Raw genomic sequence first — 18,394 nt, 5'->3', positions numbered from 1 at the left:
ATGAACATCATAAATCGTGAAACCAAATCAAGTAAAAACATCCGTAACAAATCTCTCCTTCGTCCTCAATAGCTCCACAAACTTATACACCGCTGCATCTTCATCCAGGTCGGGCCATAGAGCCGGCGAGTCTTGTTCCAGCACCCCGTCTGCCAATTGTTTCCTCCTCTCGCTCAAGTATAGCTTTCTGACGGTGTCACGGACACCGTTCCCAACACTGGTGCTACCGCAGACATATATCCTAGCACCTGCGTTGAATAGAGAAATCACATTCGTAGCATCCTCGAACATCGCATCCTGAACATGCTGCCCCTCGTGCGATGCGCCATCCTCTTCAGGACGTGAGTACGCCCAATGAACCTCAACAGCACCAAGCCGTTCCCATTCCGCGAGCTCGTCAGCATGGATGTCGTCTTTGCACTTTGTGCGACATCCGGCGTAGAGAATGGCAGGGGCGGGCTTGAAATCACCCTCGCTGTTACTACCGCTGCTTCCTCTACGAGCCCGGATCTTCTCCGCGCGGTCCATGATAAAACCGCGGAATGGACCAATACCACTCCCAGCGGCAGCCATGATCATAGGTGTCTGCAGGTCAACGGGTGGTTTGAACCCGCTGTTTGAAGGGCGAACCATGACATGCGCACGATCGCCAGCCTTGAGAGAGGATAGATAAGTAGATGCTACACCGAGATATCTTTCTTCCTCAGAAATTTCATCCAAGCCCGTCGAATGAAGAGATGGTGCGTTGAGAACGGAAAGCGTGATCGAGCATTCAGACGGGTCTCTGATGGGAGAAGACGAAATCGAGTACTGACGAACGCGCATGGGCGGAAGCATAGTCAGATAATCGCCAATTGAAAGGTCTATTTTGGGATAGCGAATGAGCAAATCCAGCGGACTGATGCGCTTGGCCACGATATCCTCTGCGAATCGAGTTGGACTGGACCCGAGGAAGCGTAGCTCTGCCTGTGTGTCTGGATCCGCCGCCGCGGCGTCTGCGAGTACGTTGATGTCTCTTTTCGAGGCCGGCTGGGAGAGTTCCACATATGTCGACAATAGTTCAAACGCAGATATAGGCGTGTCAAACGGAATCGACGGGCCCGCCGTTGCGCCGGCAGCTTTCTGGATGGTGAGCATGGCATCCCAGGGTAAGCCAAATCGTCGGATTGCCTTCCGGACGACACCGCTGGGGTTCACAGGAAGCACAGCGAGGTAATCGCCACACTGGTAGCTGCTATCAGACGGCAGTTGAAACTTGACCAAACGCTTGGCTGGCACATCCGGGGCTGTCAAGAGCCTGTTCTCAACTACCAGAGCCTCGCCGAGCTGTAGGCCCAGAGTCGTTGCGCGCATTCCGGAGCTGATTTCCACATTCAGTGCAGATTTGGATTTGGATTCTTTTCCTTTCTCCGAGGCTCCGAATTGCGATTCTATCGCCGGCCAGAGCTGGGACTCGCCCCATGTATCGAACGCGGTGAAGATATCTGCGTCAGCCGTGTCTGCGACGCCCATTTCGCAAAGACGTTTGCCGCCATGTTTCTCTACGAGCTCGTTTACCACAGTAGGGATACGATGGAAAGTGGCGGCCCAGTCGTCTGAAGTAGCACCATGTTAGCTTGGTAAATCCATATTTTCAAGGCATATACGTACGATGACCGGCCCCAAACACGGCATAGTTGACACCTTCCAACTCCTTTTCTTTCAAACCACTGAGCCATTCAAAAAAGAGAGCCGCATTGTCAGGCGGTTGGCCTTCATACGACGCAGTAATGAATACGACCGGATCCGACTTTGGGATTTTCTGCATTGCCGAGTCGAGTGAATCGATGTGAGCGGAATAACCGAAGCCCGCGGCATCTTCAGCCAGTCGCCGGGCGAATGCTTCACACGTTCCGGTGTTGCTTCCGTAAAAGATATGCATTGGCTTTCCTGCTTCCGATGGCCCACTGGCAACTGTCTTTTTCTCCCTGTTAGAAGTTACCTTGGGTTCTTGACCACTGTTGAGGACCGAGTCCAAGGTCGTAGCATCTAATCCTTCTCTCAGTGTGGCTCTGATCTGGAAGTCCTTGGGCTTGATTGTCAACGCCTGTTGGATACGAAGACTGTAGCTCGGGTCATCAGGCTGGAAATTGAAGTTCTGGAACAGCATGGCTACCACGATGAGCATCTCTTGCCACGCGAATGGTCGTCCAATACACCCTCTCATACCGTTACCGAACGGCTTCCATGCGTTCTTAGGATACTGTTCAAACTTGCCGTCCATCATGCGTTCAGGTTTGAATTCGAGAGCATCATCGCCCCAAACCGCAGTATCGAGGTGAAGCTTAGGCACGACGATGACAACTCGCTCGCCCTTTTCGAGCTTGTATTTGCCGTTTCCGAGTGTAACAGGGTCTTCGGTGTTCTTTGTCGGGTGTGGCTCAACAACAATTGCGGGAGCAGTAGGTTTCAGGCGAAGTGCTTCTCGCAAGCATGCATTGATATAGGGCAGCTTAGAAAGGTCTTCGACAGTGATCTTTCTCCGGCCGATGACGGAGTCGACTTCTTCCTGGACTTTCTTATACGCATGTGGTGTTTTCACCAAATAATAGAAGAGGAACGAGAGCGATCCCGATGTTGTTTCGTGACCTGCAATCAGGAAAGTGATCATATTGTTGATAATGGTATCATCCGTCAACCCCTGGCCAGTCTTGGGATCTCTGCCCAGAACCATGGCATTCAGCAGATCTTTCTTTTCCGGCTCGGGGTTATTCCGTCGTTCCTCAAGTAGATCGCGCGCAATCTTTTGGCACGCGGCGACGTCGTTGAAGAATTTCGTGTTTTCGCTTGTTGGCAAGTTCTTGATAAGATCAGGCCGACGAGCTCGCTGACCGGCACCGACCAGCATGCCCATCATCGAGTCAACAAAGGGGTGCATATCTTCGTGGTAAAAACTGTTGAAGCGAGTGCCCATAGCACACAGCGCAATCGTGTCCAATGTCAAACGCGTAAAGTCATCTGTTGGAGTGATGGAGTGTTTGGGTCCTTGACGGGCCCATTTCAGGACCAGCTGTGTGCCAATATCATACATTTCTAGGACCAACTCAGCTTTCTAAAAAAAGAAATTGGTTTGATGCCAACCCGGGAGTTTTACTCACCATCAAACATTCCGCGAATCGACAATGGGCCAAACGCAGGGACAAGCACTCGATGAGCCACGGCCCAATTCTCTTCGCCGGGATACACGGCCGTGAACAATCCATCGTGGATTCCATGTCGCATCTCGTGCAGGCCACCGAACACGGCTTTTCTGAAGCGTTCTTCATTACATGCTTCGTCGACCAACTCGTGGGACGTGATTAACACTCGCGAGACGCCGAATGTGGTCAGTCTATAGATCGGGCCTGCTCATATTTCGTTAGCAATTTATCAATTTGAGATTAATTCAGTGAGCGTGACGTACCGTATGTATCGGCGAGAAGCTCCAAACTTCTCAATGGAACCTCGCCTTCGATATCGAAGATGTTGCCGAGCAGGGGCACGCCCGGCGGTTGGGGGACCGGAGTATACTCTTGCTGAGCCATGGATATTATTTAACTGTCGAGTGCGAGCTTATCAATGGATTATTTGTAACGAGCGCGAAGTGGGACGTTGAGAATAATCAACACTATCTCGAGTGATGTATCAATATATCACCCCTAGTTTACACACAGACAAGAAAACAGGAAGAATAAAAGAGCAGGAGACGACGTTTATGAACCTTATATGTGCTGATCAGATCACACCCGTCATAATTTGAGTTGCTTTTACTATTACTACCATCATCATTGGCAGCGTCAGGCCAGTGGGGTCCGCAACATTATTACTCACTACTAACAAGACTACGCCCGTAGTCGGTCCGGATCCGGCGACGCCGTTTTTTACCCACCACGATAATGAGCATTTACCCATGCACTGCCCTGTAAGAAGTAAATGGGTATCGTCAATCGCGATCTTATTTCGCGCATAAAATAGTGCATCCGTCCCAAAAATCCAATGTACACTACGCTAGCTAGTCTCTGCTTTTTAGACCACGGAGAAAGCCGAGACAAAAAAATTTAACACGCTCAGGGAGTCAATAATGTTATTATTGGTGGGGCAAGTCCAGGTTTTCTTGCTAACCATACAAGCTAAACTAGATCGAAATCGATGTCCGAATCCCGGTGGAGTTTGTTTAGGTGGTGAGAATAATTAGAAACAGTTGAATGTAAGGGAAAAGTACCGAGGCTCTTTTGTCCACATTTACGTCAGCTTAGGCATAAAAAAACATGTAAGATCGACCGAGTTTTTATTCGCAGTATAAAGTGTGTAATCTAGTCGGTATTGTTTTTGTGAACGATAGTGGTGTACTTGAATGATGCTAGTATTCAATGTTGACGTAAATTATTATGGTGGCGATCAAATCCACAATAGTTGACGCTGGTACTAAACAACTAGTCAGCTAAATGCGATCTAGACTATTCACGTGCAGTGTTCATGTCTGTCTGGCATTTTCCATTTGATGTCATCGCATGCTTGCCATCAGTTGCACATGTGATAGTTACATAGATTATTACATGTCAAACGACCGTCAATGCTGATCAATTGATTATTGACCACAACCAATTCTACACATCACTCAATAAAAGCCGAAAATAATTGTTAATAAAAATAATGACATCCTATATATAATTCAGGTATAATTTATAAAATTCATACATCGACTGAACCGAGAAGAAAAAAACCCAATCAATGCCTTCAAATGCTCGTTCCTGTGGCTGATGCAATCCTCTGCCTCTGGCTCTATAGGAGATAGCCAGAAGCAAACGGAAATGGTGTATCACATCCATCAAACAAGTTCAAACGCCTGCAGCCAAGCTGCCATAAATCAATCGAACTGGACCCTCGTTCCGCCCCTTGCAGGAGAAAGAGGGTCGGTTTTATTCAATGCCAGCAGAAACACCCACCCAGGTATGCAATAAGAAAGACGCCTCGCTAATAAAAAGAACAAACTGCAGCAGAATGCAGAAGAGAAAGAAATATACCTGACAGAATCATGGAATATATAGGCGGACGAAAATGCCACTTTTCGAGTTAAGTTCCGCTCAAGCTAGCTTACAATCGCTAGTTGAGCAACCAAATCCGATGCCACATCCAAATAAGGATATGGACTGGTCACTTCTTTCTCTTTGTTGTGAAACCGCTTGCTGACGGGTCGCCATTCACCGTCGATGTCGGCTCGAATGACGTTCTGGTATCCGTCGCACTTGAAGTCGACCATGTAATTGTTGGCTTCAAGTTGGTACAGTTGAATGTCGATGAAGACCCATACTCCATATGATATCCGCATCGACTGCATTTGATCCAGAGAGGAAGGACCGCTGCCACTCGCGCCTTCAGAGCTGGCCTGTACCGCAGCCGCAATGGCCGCCTTGTCTTCAGCACTGATGGATACGTTCATCAAGTTAACTTTCCGCCGGAGATCGCCAAGGTCACTCCGGCTGCTATGAGCGCTGAGAGATACACCAGGCGCAGTGACGCCTTCCTTCAGCAATCGTGCGCGAATGAACCAAGGCTCCTTAGGGATGTAGTAATCCGAAGGTAGGTCGGGGTATTTACGCTGGAGTGGTTTTGGCTGGCTAGGGTCATGTTCAAAGGGTGTTGCCTCGCCTTCTATTTCAGGTCTTAGTAACTTTCATTCAAACGATAAGTGTCAAAACATACCTGGCTCTGCTGGTTGGATTTCCCATACACCACCCACTGCTGCAATGGCCTTGTATAGACACAGCATGGCCTCGTAAGGCTGGTTTCGAGAACGAATACCGAATTGCCATTTTCTCGATCGTTTCGGTGGCACGTGCGCTGCTTGGAATCTATCCGGAGGCACAAAACGAAGTTTGTCTAGGTCTACAAGGCTGCGAGAATGTGGCTTCAACGCCCGAGCAGTCGCAGCTTGTTGTTCCGGTGTCCTCTCTATGGGATGATAATTGCTCTCTATATCAGCATCCGGTGGTGAACTGTCATTTCCCTGCTGTCGACCCTTTCCCCGTACCCCGCCTCGCTGTTCCATTATTTGTTCATGCACATAAGGAAGGCTTGTCGGTAGAATTCGAACATGGCTCACACGTAGCTCTTCGTCAGAATCGTTCTGCAGCTCAGGGGTCCAAGTAGGAGTCACGTGAGTCGGAGATGGCGCCGCCGATTGACTCGTTTCCCGTACCTGGGGAGTCAAGGGGGAGATGACATGATCTTGTCGAGCAGCGGCTACAGCAGCTTTGGGAGATTGCGGCGATTGAACCGCAGGTTTTTGTTGTGGAGGAGGAGAGGCTGCCGCGGGAGGTGAATTGGCCACAGGACTATCATCCCGGGGAGCTGTTATGGTCAGTACATGATCAATTAAGAGGTGTGGGGAATATCAGCACGTACAGTTAGTCTGCATCAGCTCATTTTCTGCGATGATGAAGAAGGCGTCTTTGACTGCACTTGGCTCGGACTTCCGCAGAGCGTCTTCAATTTCCTCCTTTTTGTATCCCATGGTGTGTTCGAGTTTGTTCACCGCAGATTCGTGTATCTTTTCCTGGAACGAGTCTGGTTTTCCCGGAGCAATCTTACGACGATCAACAGCTTTGTTTGGATCAGCACCCGTCGCAATGAAATCTTCTGGCGGTGGCTGAAGATATGCTGGTAAGCCTTGCAGGAACCAGGGATCTTGTCGGATATCCGGAATGCTGATTCGATGAACAGGGTGAACCTGCAGCATGGCTCTGATAAGTCGCGCAGCTCCCGGGGAAATGTAGGATGGCATATGGAAGTTTCCAGCGGAAATTTTCTTGAATAGCGCAGGGATGTAGTCGTCGTCAAACGGTAATCGGCCGACGAGAAGGACGTATAAAATGACTCCGCAACTCCAGACGTCAACTTCGGGCCCGGCATACAACTTGCCGGAGATGACTTCGGGCGCTGCATAGTTGGGGCTTCCGCAGCTTGTTTTCAAAAAGTTTCCGTCCGTCATAATATTACTAAGACCAAAATCGGCAATCTTGACATTCTTCTCGCTATCGATCAGTAAATTCTCGGGCTTCAAGTCTCGGTGCACAATTTTATGTCGGTGACAGTACTCGACGGCGCATATTATCTGCTGGAAGAACTTGCGGGCTTCATCGTCGTTGCATTTGCCTCGTTTCACCAGGTAGTCGAACAATTCCCTTTCTGCGTATTCTAATACCATGACGATATCGGATTTCGTAGGAATCACAGTATATCTAGAAAGAATCCGTCATATTAGCATAGCCACAAAAAGTCCTAGACAATTGTCATTTTGGTGAGGATATCCTTACAATTTGATAATATGCGGATGCCGTAACAACTGCAAGTATTGTATCTCACGTTCTACCCGGCCGACCATATCTCTGGATAGCAATTTCCGGCGTGGGATGATTTTGAGGGCAACGTGGCGGCCGCTGGGCTGATGAATAGCTAACTTGACTTTCCCAAACGAGCCCTCGCCCAAGACTTTCACTGTCTTGTACTGATCCAGCCGCTGCATGTCCCGCCGCGTGGCGGGCGACTGTACCGACGAAGAACTGTGGCTGCCATTGTTGGGATTGAGGGTATTGGGTCGCGGCGGCGGCGGCATGGCCATGGCTGTCGGGTTGACGCTAGGCACGGCACCGGGTGGTGGTTGATCGCGTGGCCGATTGGGATCTTGATGATATGATGAGAGGGAGACCGAGAGGTCCTCGTCATCGAAGGCGGCGGCCATCTTGAGAAAGGCGGCAGGGAAGAATCGGCCGGCGAGAAGTCGAATTGAAAGAAAGTGACGTTTCTGCGAGCCACCCTGAGTTTCCGGGATTCCGTGGTCGCTTATTCCGGATTGACAGCACAGCAGTGTCCAGAGAGGGGACGGTGGATTCGATGACGGCGAAATAAAGTGGGCGAGCCTAGCTCTCCCCACACACGACAAAGAGCCCACACAAGGTGGGGTGTAGTGGTAATGCTGACTCTGGGAGGCTTCTCTACTTAGAGATGGCGATACGATGCGTTGTGGGGAGTGGCTTGGTATCAGCGAGGATATACATGAGTCACGAGAGATGAGACGAAGAACATCCCAGGTGAGGCCGACGAGGGCAGGAACAGACGCAAGAGTGTTGATGACTGTGTCCGGCAGCAGTCAACGCCCTGTAGACCAATCATGTTTCCGTACGGGACTTGGTGGGGCTATCTTTCTCAATGTGGTTGGCTCGCGTCTAAATTGTCCAATCAGAATAATGTTTCTGGCCCCACAACGACATCACTATATAAATCCAATGTTTTTTATATTAATATTATTGAGGTCTATGCCCTATGACTGCGTAGAACATCCTGATAGTTTCGATGATTTATGATTTTTCTGCTAGAGTACTACTGCCATGTGAAGGGCGTTTACATGTATACCTCATCCGTCACGTCAATGAAGAGTTTTATATAACTTTTCCGTTTGGCATCTATTAGACGAACGTGTGATTATTTGTCACAATGTTACGTCTACAATTACCTACTGGAAAATGTGTTTCTTGATTAATTGTCGATATCAGTTGATCAATTTGAATAACTCAGTAAAAAAGATGCCTGCACCCTTCTAAATCTCACTCTAACCAAAAGTAATTCTCTCCGTTCCTTCGCCCCTCTCCCACGTCAACTCTCTCAACGCCATTCCATCCCGGCAAGTATGCATTCTCTCCGTTTGGCCCAATGCCGCCCAGTGCGGCGTATCTGTCCATATTGCCTTGAGCGTAACCGGAGTCATATCAGCATGACACAGCGTGGCCTGCCGGAGCTGCTCAATACAGTGATCGATATGCATCCTCTGATATTCCTCTGGCAACCACATATGATCCTTGTAGTGATCCAAATCCAAATGCTGGCGAATTGCGTTTATACAGTGCAAGCTATGCAGCATATCGGGCCCCCCGTAGTAGCCGCTCTTGGGGATGGCGTCACCCCGAGAAGGTAAAGGCTGTAGTTTCGGGAGCCCGCTGTCGGAGTTGAGCCAGGAGACGTCTTGGTCATCGAAAAGAATGTATCGGCCCTGTAAGAGAGATGCCCACGCTTCGTCGATTTCGGATGTTGGCGGTCCGACGTATCGTGGCTCGGAGGGTTCGAAGACCGTGTATAAAGTCCCATTGGGGAGGTCGCGTATCGGACTTGCGAATCGTTTCTGGTGTAGTTTTATCGCTGGCTTCATGAAGGCTGGTGTTTTTTTAAAACAGTGGTATTAGCCCGAGCATTCATTTTTTTTGAGAAACTTCGCTGGTATGACATACCGAGCTCAGTGCTGAATCCATGCTCGTATGTATTCCTCCACACTCTTGGTTGCACGAATACAGATATGCTCTCTAGGAAAAGTAGAAGTAGCAGAATTATTGTCGACACGAACCACGCCGGGGAGCGAATAAAATCACCACGACGCTGGTACTGCTTCTTCTCGCGCCCCTTCAGAAAGGGCTCGGTAGCGTCGCTGTCGCCAGAATCCATATTGCTCGAATGGATGTTGTCGAATTCGTCTTGTTTGGATAAATCCATTCTTTTTCTTTTCTTTTCGATAGTATGATAAACGAAAGGTCACAGGTAAGTCATGTTCGGATAACCGTTCGAGGAGAAAACTACAAAGCCCCGCGGTAACAAAGAAGAAGTTAACTTTATCATCAGCTATGAGTAATGACTTACGCGTCCAAGGGTATTCCCCGGGCATTCCGGACGAAAATCCCTACATTTTCTCAAACCACAAAGAAGTCCGGAGAATATGTGCCTTGTTTGGTCATGAATAAAAGCGATAAGATAACGAGCCTTGTCCGGAATGTGCTTTCTCTTCCGAGCATACAAGGCTGAAATGTCCGCAGGAGTATCCCTTGCCGAGGGATGCCAGAAGAAATAGACGCGGCGATTTTACGTATAGCTATAGATTCGAATCGATTAACCCGGAAAAGCTGGGATAAATTTGATTGAACTGCATATTGTTCTACCATGGATGCCGCGTGAACATTGAATTGTGGTTGACCCGTTTCAATATTGAACTGCGAGCTTCTATACAAATTTAAAGTTTGTTATATAAATGAGATAGATTAAATATGAAATATTACAACATAGTCCATAGATTATTAGATTTGCTCAGGTATTGATATTGAACAATACCATGGGAGTGCAATATCAATTGATATGTCGACAGTAAGTCGGTGGAATCAGGTCACCTGAGCGCACTTCTCCTGAAGAAGCACCGCTTGCACACAAAAGAAATTTCCCCCTAGATAGCTTCAAGTCTTCTAAGTAATTCAATAATAATATTCGTTCATATTCTGAAACTTTATGCAACCTCTGGCTTGTCGTGTTCGGGAATATATACTTGGGGCATAAGGGTTTGTGACATCAAGTGGTTAGGTATGTATTGTTGAAATAACAGCTCTAGTACGTATATAATTAGGACATATGAAGAAGAGATATATATAAGATAAGCTACATATGTATGTAGCGATTACAGACAGTAGCAGTGTTCAAATGTTTATTAATGAGCGACAATTTGTGTGATCACCTGCTCAGTTGGATGAGATATAAACTCCAGATGTCAGTATCAGACACCGAGCGGCCACTCCCATTACACTGAGAATAACATGATTCCAATCTGCATGCCTACAAATTCCTCGCCTCTTTTACAATATTTTGATGTCAGTTGTTTTGCAGTTTTCAAACGACAATATTGACAACTGGTTGAACAGCCGATGAGGCTTGAATTCAACCCTATTGATAAAATCGACTTTCTTACTGTATTCCCGGAAGCCCGCACGATGGCATATAAAGCCGAGACCTTTCGGAATGGCTTCAAAGAAACTGGATTAGTGCCATTTGACCCTATTTGACTGGTCTTGTTTCGGACCACCCAAAGCTCAGGACTTTGATATCCGAAAGATTACAGAAAGGATTATAGACTGTTTAAAATATTATAAGCTACTTACTAATCTATATATATATATATATATATAAAGTGATATTAATAATAAGTTAGACGTTTATCTGTTGAAAGTAAGATTTTATGGACTGAATTTAAGTTATTGTTTTATCTAGTGTTACTGGAGTCTAAGGTTATTTTGTATACTACCCAGGTGAAAAAATTATGAATATACGCAACTACTCTACCTTATCGAAAGGTTCGTATCAATTATATGCTCTACTGAGCATAAAGCGGCGTGACGCCGAGGCCCTTAGCGCTGTGCATCGCTTTTATGTAGGTATCGATGCCGTTGACGGAACCAAAGGAGACCGGATGCCCATCCGACTACCGAACAGATAGTATCAGATCTGACCATGAACCTTTTTACGAGAATGCAGTTGAAGTGTCACGTATGTCGTTTAATTTATGCCAAATGCCATTTCAAAAGGATATGTTGTGCCATTCCGATACATTCACGGATGTAACCACAATGGTATTCTGTCACGAATAAACCGTCTTCCTTTGACGAGGCTGACATGAATTACCTAAATCCAGTTATGCACGATTTAAGTTAGTTATTAAATTGTCATATAAGCCACTAACCGGCTTTTTGGAGAGTCGTTCAGCCGGATCCCCGGGTTCAGAACCGGTACATCTTTTCCAGCTTCCGAACATTGCACAACATGATCTACGTCTTTATTTCTTTCCATTCTTTCTTTTTGAGGAATTGGTTGATTCGATACCGCCTGGGAATGATTGGCCCGAAACGTGACTTCCGACTGCTGTGCGACATCTATTTGTATCAGTCGTGTCCTACTTGCTAAAATTGGACTTTGGATTTTGTCTACATCCATGTTGGTTTAGGTGTGGGCGGTAAAGAAAACACTTCAATACTATTGACGACTGATATAATGTGTACAAGAAACAGTAGAATTATTTAAATAGCCCGCTAATTTCAAATTCAAATTTTATCGATCTCAACTTGGCCGTTCTATAACAAACCTCTCTCAGCCATGCACCATTATTCAACTTGGCTATAGACTTATAATCCATCTTCTATCTTCTTGTGACAAGCAACATCAATTGATCATATCGCCAGCCAATAGACCCAACAAGCCCCTGTCTAGTCAAAGCCAACGAAAGGAAAAAAAAAATGACAAACTCGCTCTCCCCAGAATTCTGGCAAAACCTGGTCTTCGACATACTCAATTTCATCATGCAAGCCATCTTTCTCTGGCAAGCGTATCGAATGGAACGAACTCTGATCACGGTTAGCTAAGTATCATTGAAGAATGTAAGGAAGGTGCTAATTGCTACGAGAGTATAGTACTGGGAAATGCATCATGCAGATGGATTCAACGATGGGATGGTTCGTTCACACCCAAAGGCAGCGCTACCGCATCCACCAGCGATGTAGGACTGGGATCACAGGGCTGTTCTAGAAACCAAAATAATGTAAAATAGTGTGGGATAGTATGGGCTACGATGTTGATGGCACCAGAATAGAGAAATAGATGAATATGTTACTGGATTATTTTTTATAAATGGTGGATGGAAAACCCTCCGTTAAGTATATACATGATATCATGACCCACTCGACCAACCCTTTTGGTCGGACGTGATCGTGGACGATGAACAATAAGTTAAGAAAAGTGATGTACCCGGAAATAGTCCCATAAATATGTACACCAAGGAAATGCCGGGTATGATTCGTAACCCAAAAACGCCAAAAGTGAAACACCGCAACCCGTGCAGAAAGAAAATATGACTTAGGTGTCCCCAGAAGAAGAGCAATCGTCCTCGGCTTCTTCTTCATCGTCATCGAAGTCGTAGTCAGCGTCGAAGTCGAAAGCATCAATTATGTCACGGCCACCTAAAAAAGAGCTTAAACGAGAGATATCTGGGTGGTTCTCGAAGCCGTCGCCCAAATCGTTTGGATCATCGCCGTTATCACCGTCATAGTCAGGTACATGGTAACGTGCATCGTCGTTGTCCTTGTAATTGTGCTCGTCGTCGTGGTCGTGGTCGTGCTCGTTTTCACCAATATGGAATTCCCTGGGTGCTCTTGTGCAGACCAGCTCGACCTCGACCTCTTCGGGTCCCTGCAATGGTTCAGAGCCAAAAGGTGGTCCTCGAGTCACAATACCGACGGCCCATTGCCTAGCTTGCTGCTGTGCAGTCGTGTTTGGAATGTACATAGTCCTCCACGGACAGAAAGGATTGCCAGGTTCGGCGATTTTAATATCACTGGAGTGGCCATCGAACGAGGTTTCGTTGACAAAAGCTGATACAAGATTAGCGAGGGAGAAGCTTAAAAAAAGGGATGACGGGGGACCATCGTACGATAGGCAGGAATTGCATCCTGTTGAAACAAGGTCGGCGGGCAGCCGGGTAGATAGTGGACGAGAGCTGGGTCCATTAGCTGCTCGAGGGCAGTTTCGAGGGGGCTGTCGTAAGGTTTCCCCGATGTGCTTAGTTTGTAGATTGCAAATTGTAAATAGGCCTTCAGGCTGCCTGCGCATTGGTCTCCGTGTGACCAGATGCTTTGGCATTTATGGTGGTGTTGGTGATGATGTCCGCTTATCGACCCGGGCCAGTCCGGGGCATTGGCGATACGCAGGGCAATTTCTGTCGTCCGATTGGCGCCCGACAATTCATTAATGCAGCCCTCGAGATCGTCGGCATCGTACTGGAGCCAGTAGCCGACTTTGATTGATGGGGACCCGTCATGGGGCGAGGAGCCGGCATCAAAGCCATAGACAAAGCCCAGCGGGCGTGACGCGAAGCTATCTATGCTGAGAAACGAAGAGGACTGGGCGAGGCCGTCGATGCAATTGACGTGGGAGAAGCCACAGTACCAGGCGCTTGTGGGGAGGACATGGCACCATATCAAGACAGCAACCACAATGGCGCTGAAAGGAAGCTGCGGCATGGCACAGACGCCCTGTGACCGTGGAGACGAGACGTTGGGTCTCGCCTCTCAGAGCAGTTGGCGAAAGGCACACCTATAGTGGTGTCTGATAAGAGGGCGAAGGAGGCTGAAGGGCACGCATGGTATGCCACGCAGCATGCCGGTGCTCAGAGAACGAGCAGAAAGCAAAAAGCGAGGGCGTGTTGCGAGTTGCCGGTGTGTGTGAGAGAGAGGGAGAGAGAGAGAGAGGTTGATAATATTGTCATGAGCAGGCACGACAGCGGCTCTGGTCGGGGGGCGGAGCCTGAATCTGATGGCTCCTGCCCTCCTTGGCGAGTTTGGGCCTTGGCGGGCGATCCTGATGGGGCTGGCTGCCGGACTGTGGCCAGTGGCCGCTGCCTGCGCCGGCCGCAATGAAACCTTACGGCTTGGCCGGCAGTTGAGCTGCGATAACGCCATTATTGCCATCTGTGATTCTGTGTGACTTGAGAGGCCCAATGGGCGGGCGATACTCGTCACCGGGCGAGTGTGGGACAGGCGCAGACACAATCAACAATAATAAACATTGATATAAACAACAGAGATAAACACACGACGAGGACGGTCCTTAGTCAGCAGCGCGATGCCCCGCTCTTGGCGCTACGTCCCGTGACTGGCACGTGATTGGCCCGGGGGGCGCCGGACCGACGTTCATCCGGCCGAGCCGCACCCGCGCTGTCGTTAGCGGGCGCGAGCCTCATCCGCAGCCTGGCCTGGCCGGGACGCATCTCGCATATCAAACGGTCGCCAGTATCGCTCTCTTTCTTTCTTTCTGTCTTGCTGCCTTTGCGCCTGTCATTCCGGCGCGTCGACTGCGTGCTCTCCCTCACCGTGTGCCCGCGTTCCCCATGACACCTCTATGACCACCCCGGATGCTTTCAGGGATGCAGAGTACTTCGCCGACGTCTCTGGCATCCCGGACCCCGGTGACGTCGCCGACCATGACCATGACCGTGACCATGACAATGGCCCTGACGATGGCCCTGACCACGCTGCGACCCCCGCCCGGCAGGACCTGAGGCACGCTGTTCAGAAAAAGGCCAAAACCGCATTGATTGACCGGCTGCTGCGCGAGCTGGATATTGTCTTGTACTGCCAGCTGGCCGCCCTGTATTATATGGAGTATGTGTTTGACGAGTTTCCCGTCCTTGCTCTAAATATGATGCTTGTCACTGACTGAGAACACCACATAGCTGCTCTTTACTGCTCTTTGCTCTACGTGCAATTGTACAGATGATATTCTTCACCCCCAAAGCGCCCCCCTTCGACCCCACGAGAAACCAGCCCTTCATCGGCGCCATCTTCGGCAGCAACCTCCTGTGCATGCTCCTCCATTTCCTATTCGTGCATCCCGCTGCTGGCGAAGAAACCCGAGGCTATCTGCATGGAGGCCTTTTTATTGATTTTGTAGGACAAAAGGCCCCCGTGTCACGATTCCGATTTTTGATATTCGACCTTCTCATTCTGTTGATACATTTGGTGATGATGGGCTTGATTGTGGAGCGCGTGCGTATGAATGCCGGCCGACCGACGGCTACCGATGGTACCGCCACTGTATCGGACGAGACAACCCAGGATCATGATGCCGAAGAGAGAGGCGTTCGCCGGGACGAGGAAAACGATGCCTTGCCGGAGGCTATGGAGACCGTTTTAGATGAAGCATTGGAACATACAGAATTACTTGCCGAGCCAGGAGAAGACGACTCTCGCCAGCTAGCCAAAGATAGCCATCCGCTGGATACCTTTTCTTCAGGCGGAGCTCTCATACTCGACCTAGGACTGGTTGATGTCATACGGGATCAGTGGTCCTATAATCCAGCGACCACCTCACGCTCAGCCTTTGCGCCCTCGCCAGAGGCCACCTCCTTTCTGCGCGAGCATCTTGGTATTGAAGTTGGCCCCGATGGCCGCGTCCTCAGGATTCAGCGGTAAAATTGTAGATATGAGTACATACAAGTACAACTTACAAGTACAACGAGTGCATGACCATTTTTTGCTTTCATACTTTTGGCTCTGGCCGAATTATTGCTATCTGTAGAATATCCTCTGTAATAAGTGTGTTAAGTATCCTGCGCATATTCGCGTTGTTGGACCATGACATCAACCCCCAACCCGTATGCGGTTTAGCGCCGACTCTATATTGACCAGCTTCCCGGACACCATCAAACAAGCACGCCGGCCACCTCAACTGTTTCTCAGATTCAACGAACAGTCAACTGATGGGAGCAGTCAATTGATTCGTTTCGATATTGCGAACATGGCATCTGCAGCCAACCATCGTCCCCGTCAAAAAAGGAAGCTCTTCCCATCGACCTCCGGCTCCAACAATGATCTGATTCTCGAACCCGGTTCTGCCCAAGCTGCGCCTGCTTTCCCTCTGGTTTCGTTCTTATGGGGTGCGCGAGCAGGGACATCACAATGGATTAGCCTTCCCTTGATCCTCATGGCCGTGGGCTTGTTCAGGTGGGCAGTGAGTTTGTGGGGATATTCAGGTAGCTGGTTCAGAAGCACCCTACGTCGTCGCGATGACATGCTAAAATTTCATCTCTTCAGGCTTTCAATCGCCTCCTATGCATGGTGATTTCGAGGCGCAAAGACATTGGATGGAGCTCACAACCCATCTCCCTCTGACGAAATGGTACTTTTACGACTTGCAGTACTGGGGTCTCGACTACCCTCCGTTGACTGCCTACCACAGCTGGTTACTAGGAAAAATGTATGGCAGGTTTTGAAAGGCTATTGAGATATAGCATCGGCTAATGATTGGTTCTACAACAGAGGTTCCCGAGTCGACCCTGCTTTCTTTGCGCTCGATACCTCACGTGGAATTGAGGACCCTCTTTTGAAATTATACATGCGTGCCACCGTCATCGTATCCGAATTTCTCGTGTATATTCCTGCTGTCGTCCTCTTTGTACGACGATATGCTCGTTTACACGGCAGCCCGGCCTGGTCAACCTCTATTGCACTTGTTGCTATCCTGATGCAGCCGGCTACTATTCTTATTGACCACGGCCACTTTCAATACAACACGGTGATGCTGGGTTTGGTGGTTGCGAGCATAGAGAGTATTTTGACAGGCAGATGGCCCCTTGCGTGTGCCTTCTTCGTGGCATCCTTGGGATTTAAACAGATGGCTCTGTATTACGCCCCGATCATGTTCTCTTTTCTTCTGGGAAGCTGTCTGTTTCCGCGAATCAGAATCGGCCGCCTTCTTTCGATCGCTTTGGCGACAATAGCTGCATTTGTTATTCTACTAGCCCCGTTCGTCGTGGTTTCTTTGCATGAATGGAGACAAGGTTCTCCCGCCCCTGATACTATCCCTCCTATCATGCAAAACATCCCGATCGAACTAGACAGGAACGCCTGGTATTACGCACCGATCCTCCACCTCTCCCAGATTATTCATCGCATATTCCCATTTGCCAGAGGTTTGTTCGAAGACAAAGTCGCAAATGCGTGGTGTGCTATACACACTTTCTACAAGCTGAATCGCTTCCCGTCGGATAAGCTGCAACAAGTGTCTCTTGGTGCCACTCTTGGCTCCATCTTGCTCCCTTGTTTGGTAATATTCCGCTACCCTCGGTCACAACTCATCTTGCCAGCTTTAAGTAGCTGCGCTTGGGGGTTCTTCCTGTTTTCTTTCCAGGTACACGAAAAGAGTGTTCTACTGCCCTTACTTCCAATGACCCTTCTTCTCGGAGGCGGAAGCGGCCTGAATAAAACATCCCGAGCATGGATTGGCTGGGCAAATGTTCTGGGGTCCTGGACAATGTTCCCGTTGCTGAAGCGAGAAGGGCTGGCAATTCCTTACTTTGTCATGACCTTGCTATGGGCCTATCTACTTGGCTTGCCTCCTACATCAATTGAAACTTACCGATCACGATCTGCCAAGGAACCAACGGTGCGCATTCTCACCACACTCATCCACTTTGCTTTCTATCTAAGCATGGTGGGCTGGCATGTCCTCGAGGCCTTTGTGCCCCCGCCAGAGAACAAGCCCGATCTGTGGGTTGTGCTCAATGCCCTCATTGGTGCCAGCGGGTTTGCGCTGGCCTATCTGTGGTCTGTCGGATATCTGGTTGGACAAGCTTGGACAATTGGGACCGGGCCTTCTGCAGACACAGCCAAGAAAACACAATAAAAGAAGGTAAACGTTCGACCGGCCCTGTACGATACTCTTGCTTTGTCCACTGGTCTAGCAATCTAGACCAGTTTGTCATATCGACATTCGACCGTGTCTTTTACTCTTCTAGTGCCATTTTTAAAACCCTGTACATACTTTTATAAACCAATTGATATTTGATGCGACGAAAAAAGTTCAGAATTTGTCTAAGTTACTATACAGTTATACATGTTTCCATTCCCATGAACGCCAGACAAGAGAGGGGTGTGCACACGTTCCCAAATGCAATGCAGGACTGATATAACTAAAAAGCTACAGATCGCTTCCTCCCAGTCTTTCCGATATTTTTGGTGATTAAACT

General features: G+C 48.6%; 5 protein-coding genes across 5 annotated transcripts; 2 read left to right on the top strand and 3 right to left on the bottom strand.

The window, feature by feature from the left end:
* Nucleotides 1-27: 27 nt before the first annotated feature.
* On the bottom strand, nucleotides 28-7,858 carry TRUGW13939_01794 (uncharacterized protein; the record flags this gene model as incomplete). Its single annotated transcript, XM_035484992.1, has 8 exons — nucleotides 28-1,595; nucleotides 1,651-3,072; nucleotides 3,138-3,383; nucleotides 3,443-3,554; nucleotides 5,117-5,670; nucleotides 5,722-6,369; nucleotides 6,424-7,259; nucleotides 7,335-7,858. Coding segments are annotated over 8 exons (5,910 nt in total), but the record flags the coding sequence as incomplete, so codon positions are not given.
* A 768-nt stretch (nucleotides 7,859-8,626) lies between these two features.
* On the bottom strand, nucleotides 8,627-9,558 carry TRUGW13939_01793 (uncharacterized protein; the record flags this gene model as incomplete). The annotated part of the gene is made up of 2 exons (XM_035484991.1): nucleotides 8,627-9,225; nucleotides 9,300-9,558. The coding sequence occupies 2 exons, from the start codon at nucleotides 9,556-9,558 to the stop codon at nucleotides 8,627-8,629; spliced, it is 858 nt and encodes a 285-aa protein (XP_035340884.1).
* Nucleotides 9,559-12,110: 2,552 nt separating this feature from the next.
* Nucleotides 12,111-12,374, top strand: TRUGW13939_01792 (uncharacterized protein; the record flags this gene model as incomplete). The annotated part of the gene is made up of 2 exons (XM_035484990.1): nucleotides 12,111-12,227; nucleotides 12,285-12,374. The coding sequence occupies 2 exons, from the start codon at nucleotides 12,111-12,113 to the stop codon at nucleotides 12,372-12,374; spliced, it is 207 nt and encodes a 68-aa protein (XP_035340883.1).
* Nucleotides 12,375-12,726: 352 nt separating this feature from the next.
* TRUGW13939_01791 (uncharacterized protein) lies at nucleotides 12,727-13,889 on the bottom strand (the record flags this gene model as incomplete). Its single annotated transcript, XM_035484989.1, has 2 exons — nucleotides 12,727-13,241; nucleotides 13,301-13,889. The coding sequence occupies 2 exons, from the start codon at nucleotides 13,887-13,889 to the stop codon at nucleotides 12,727-12,729; spliced, it is 1,104 nt and encodes a 367-aa protein (XP_035340882.1).
* Nucleotides 13,890-14,766: 877 nt separating this feature from the next.
* On the top strand, nucleotides 14,767-18,051 carry TRUGW13939_01790 (uncharacterized protein; the record flags this gene model as incomplete). Its single annotated transcript, XM_035484988.1, has 5 exons — nucleotides 14,767-15,029; nucleotides 15,101-15,835; nucleotides 16,035-16,399; nucleotides 16,461-16,623; nucleotides 16,686-18,051. 5 exons carry the CDS (start codon nucleotides 14,767-14,769, stop codon nucleotides 18,049-18,051), a joined length of 2,892 nt encoding a protein of 963 aa, XP_035340881.1.
* Nucleotides 18,052-18,394: the final 343 nt, after the last annotated feature.

Source organism: Talaromyces rugulosus, chromosome I (assembly GCF_013368755.1).
Source record: "Talaromyces rugulosus chromosome I, complete sequence".
Classification (NCBI taxonomy): Eukaryota; Fungi; Ascomycota; class Eurotiomycetes; order Eurotiales; family Trichocomaceae; genus Talaromyces; species Talaromyces rugulosus.
Note: the sequence above shows the minus strand (reverse complement) of the source record. Positions and strands in the feature narration are given on the sequence as shown.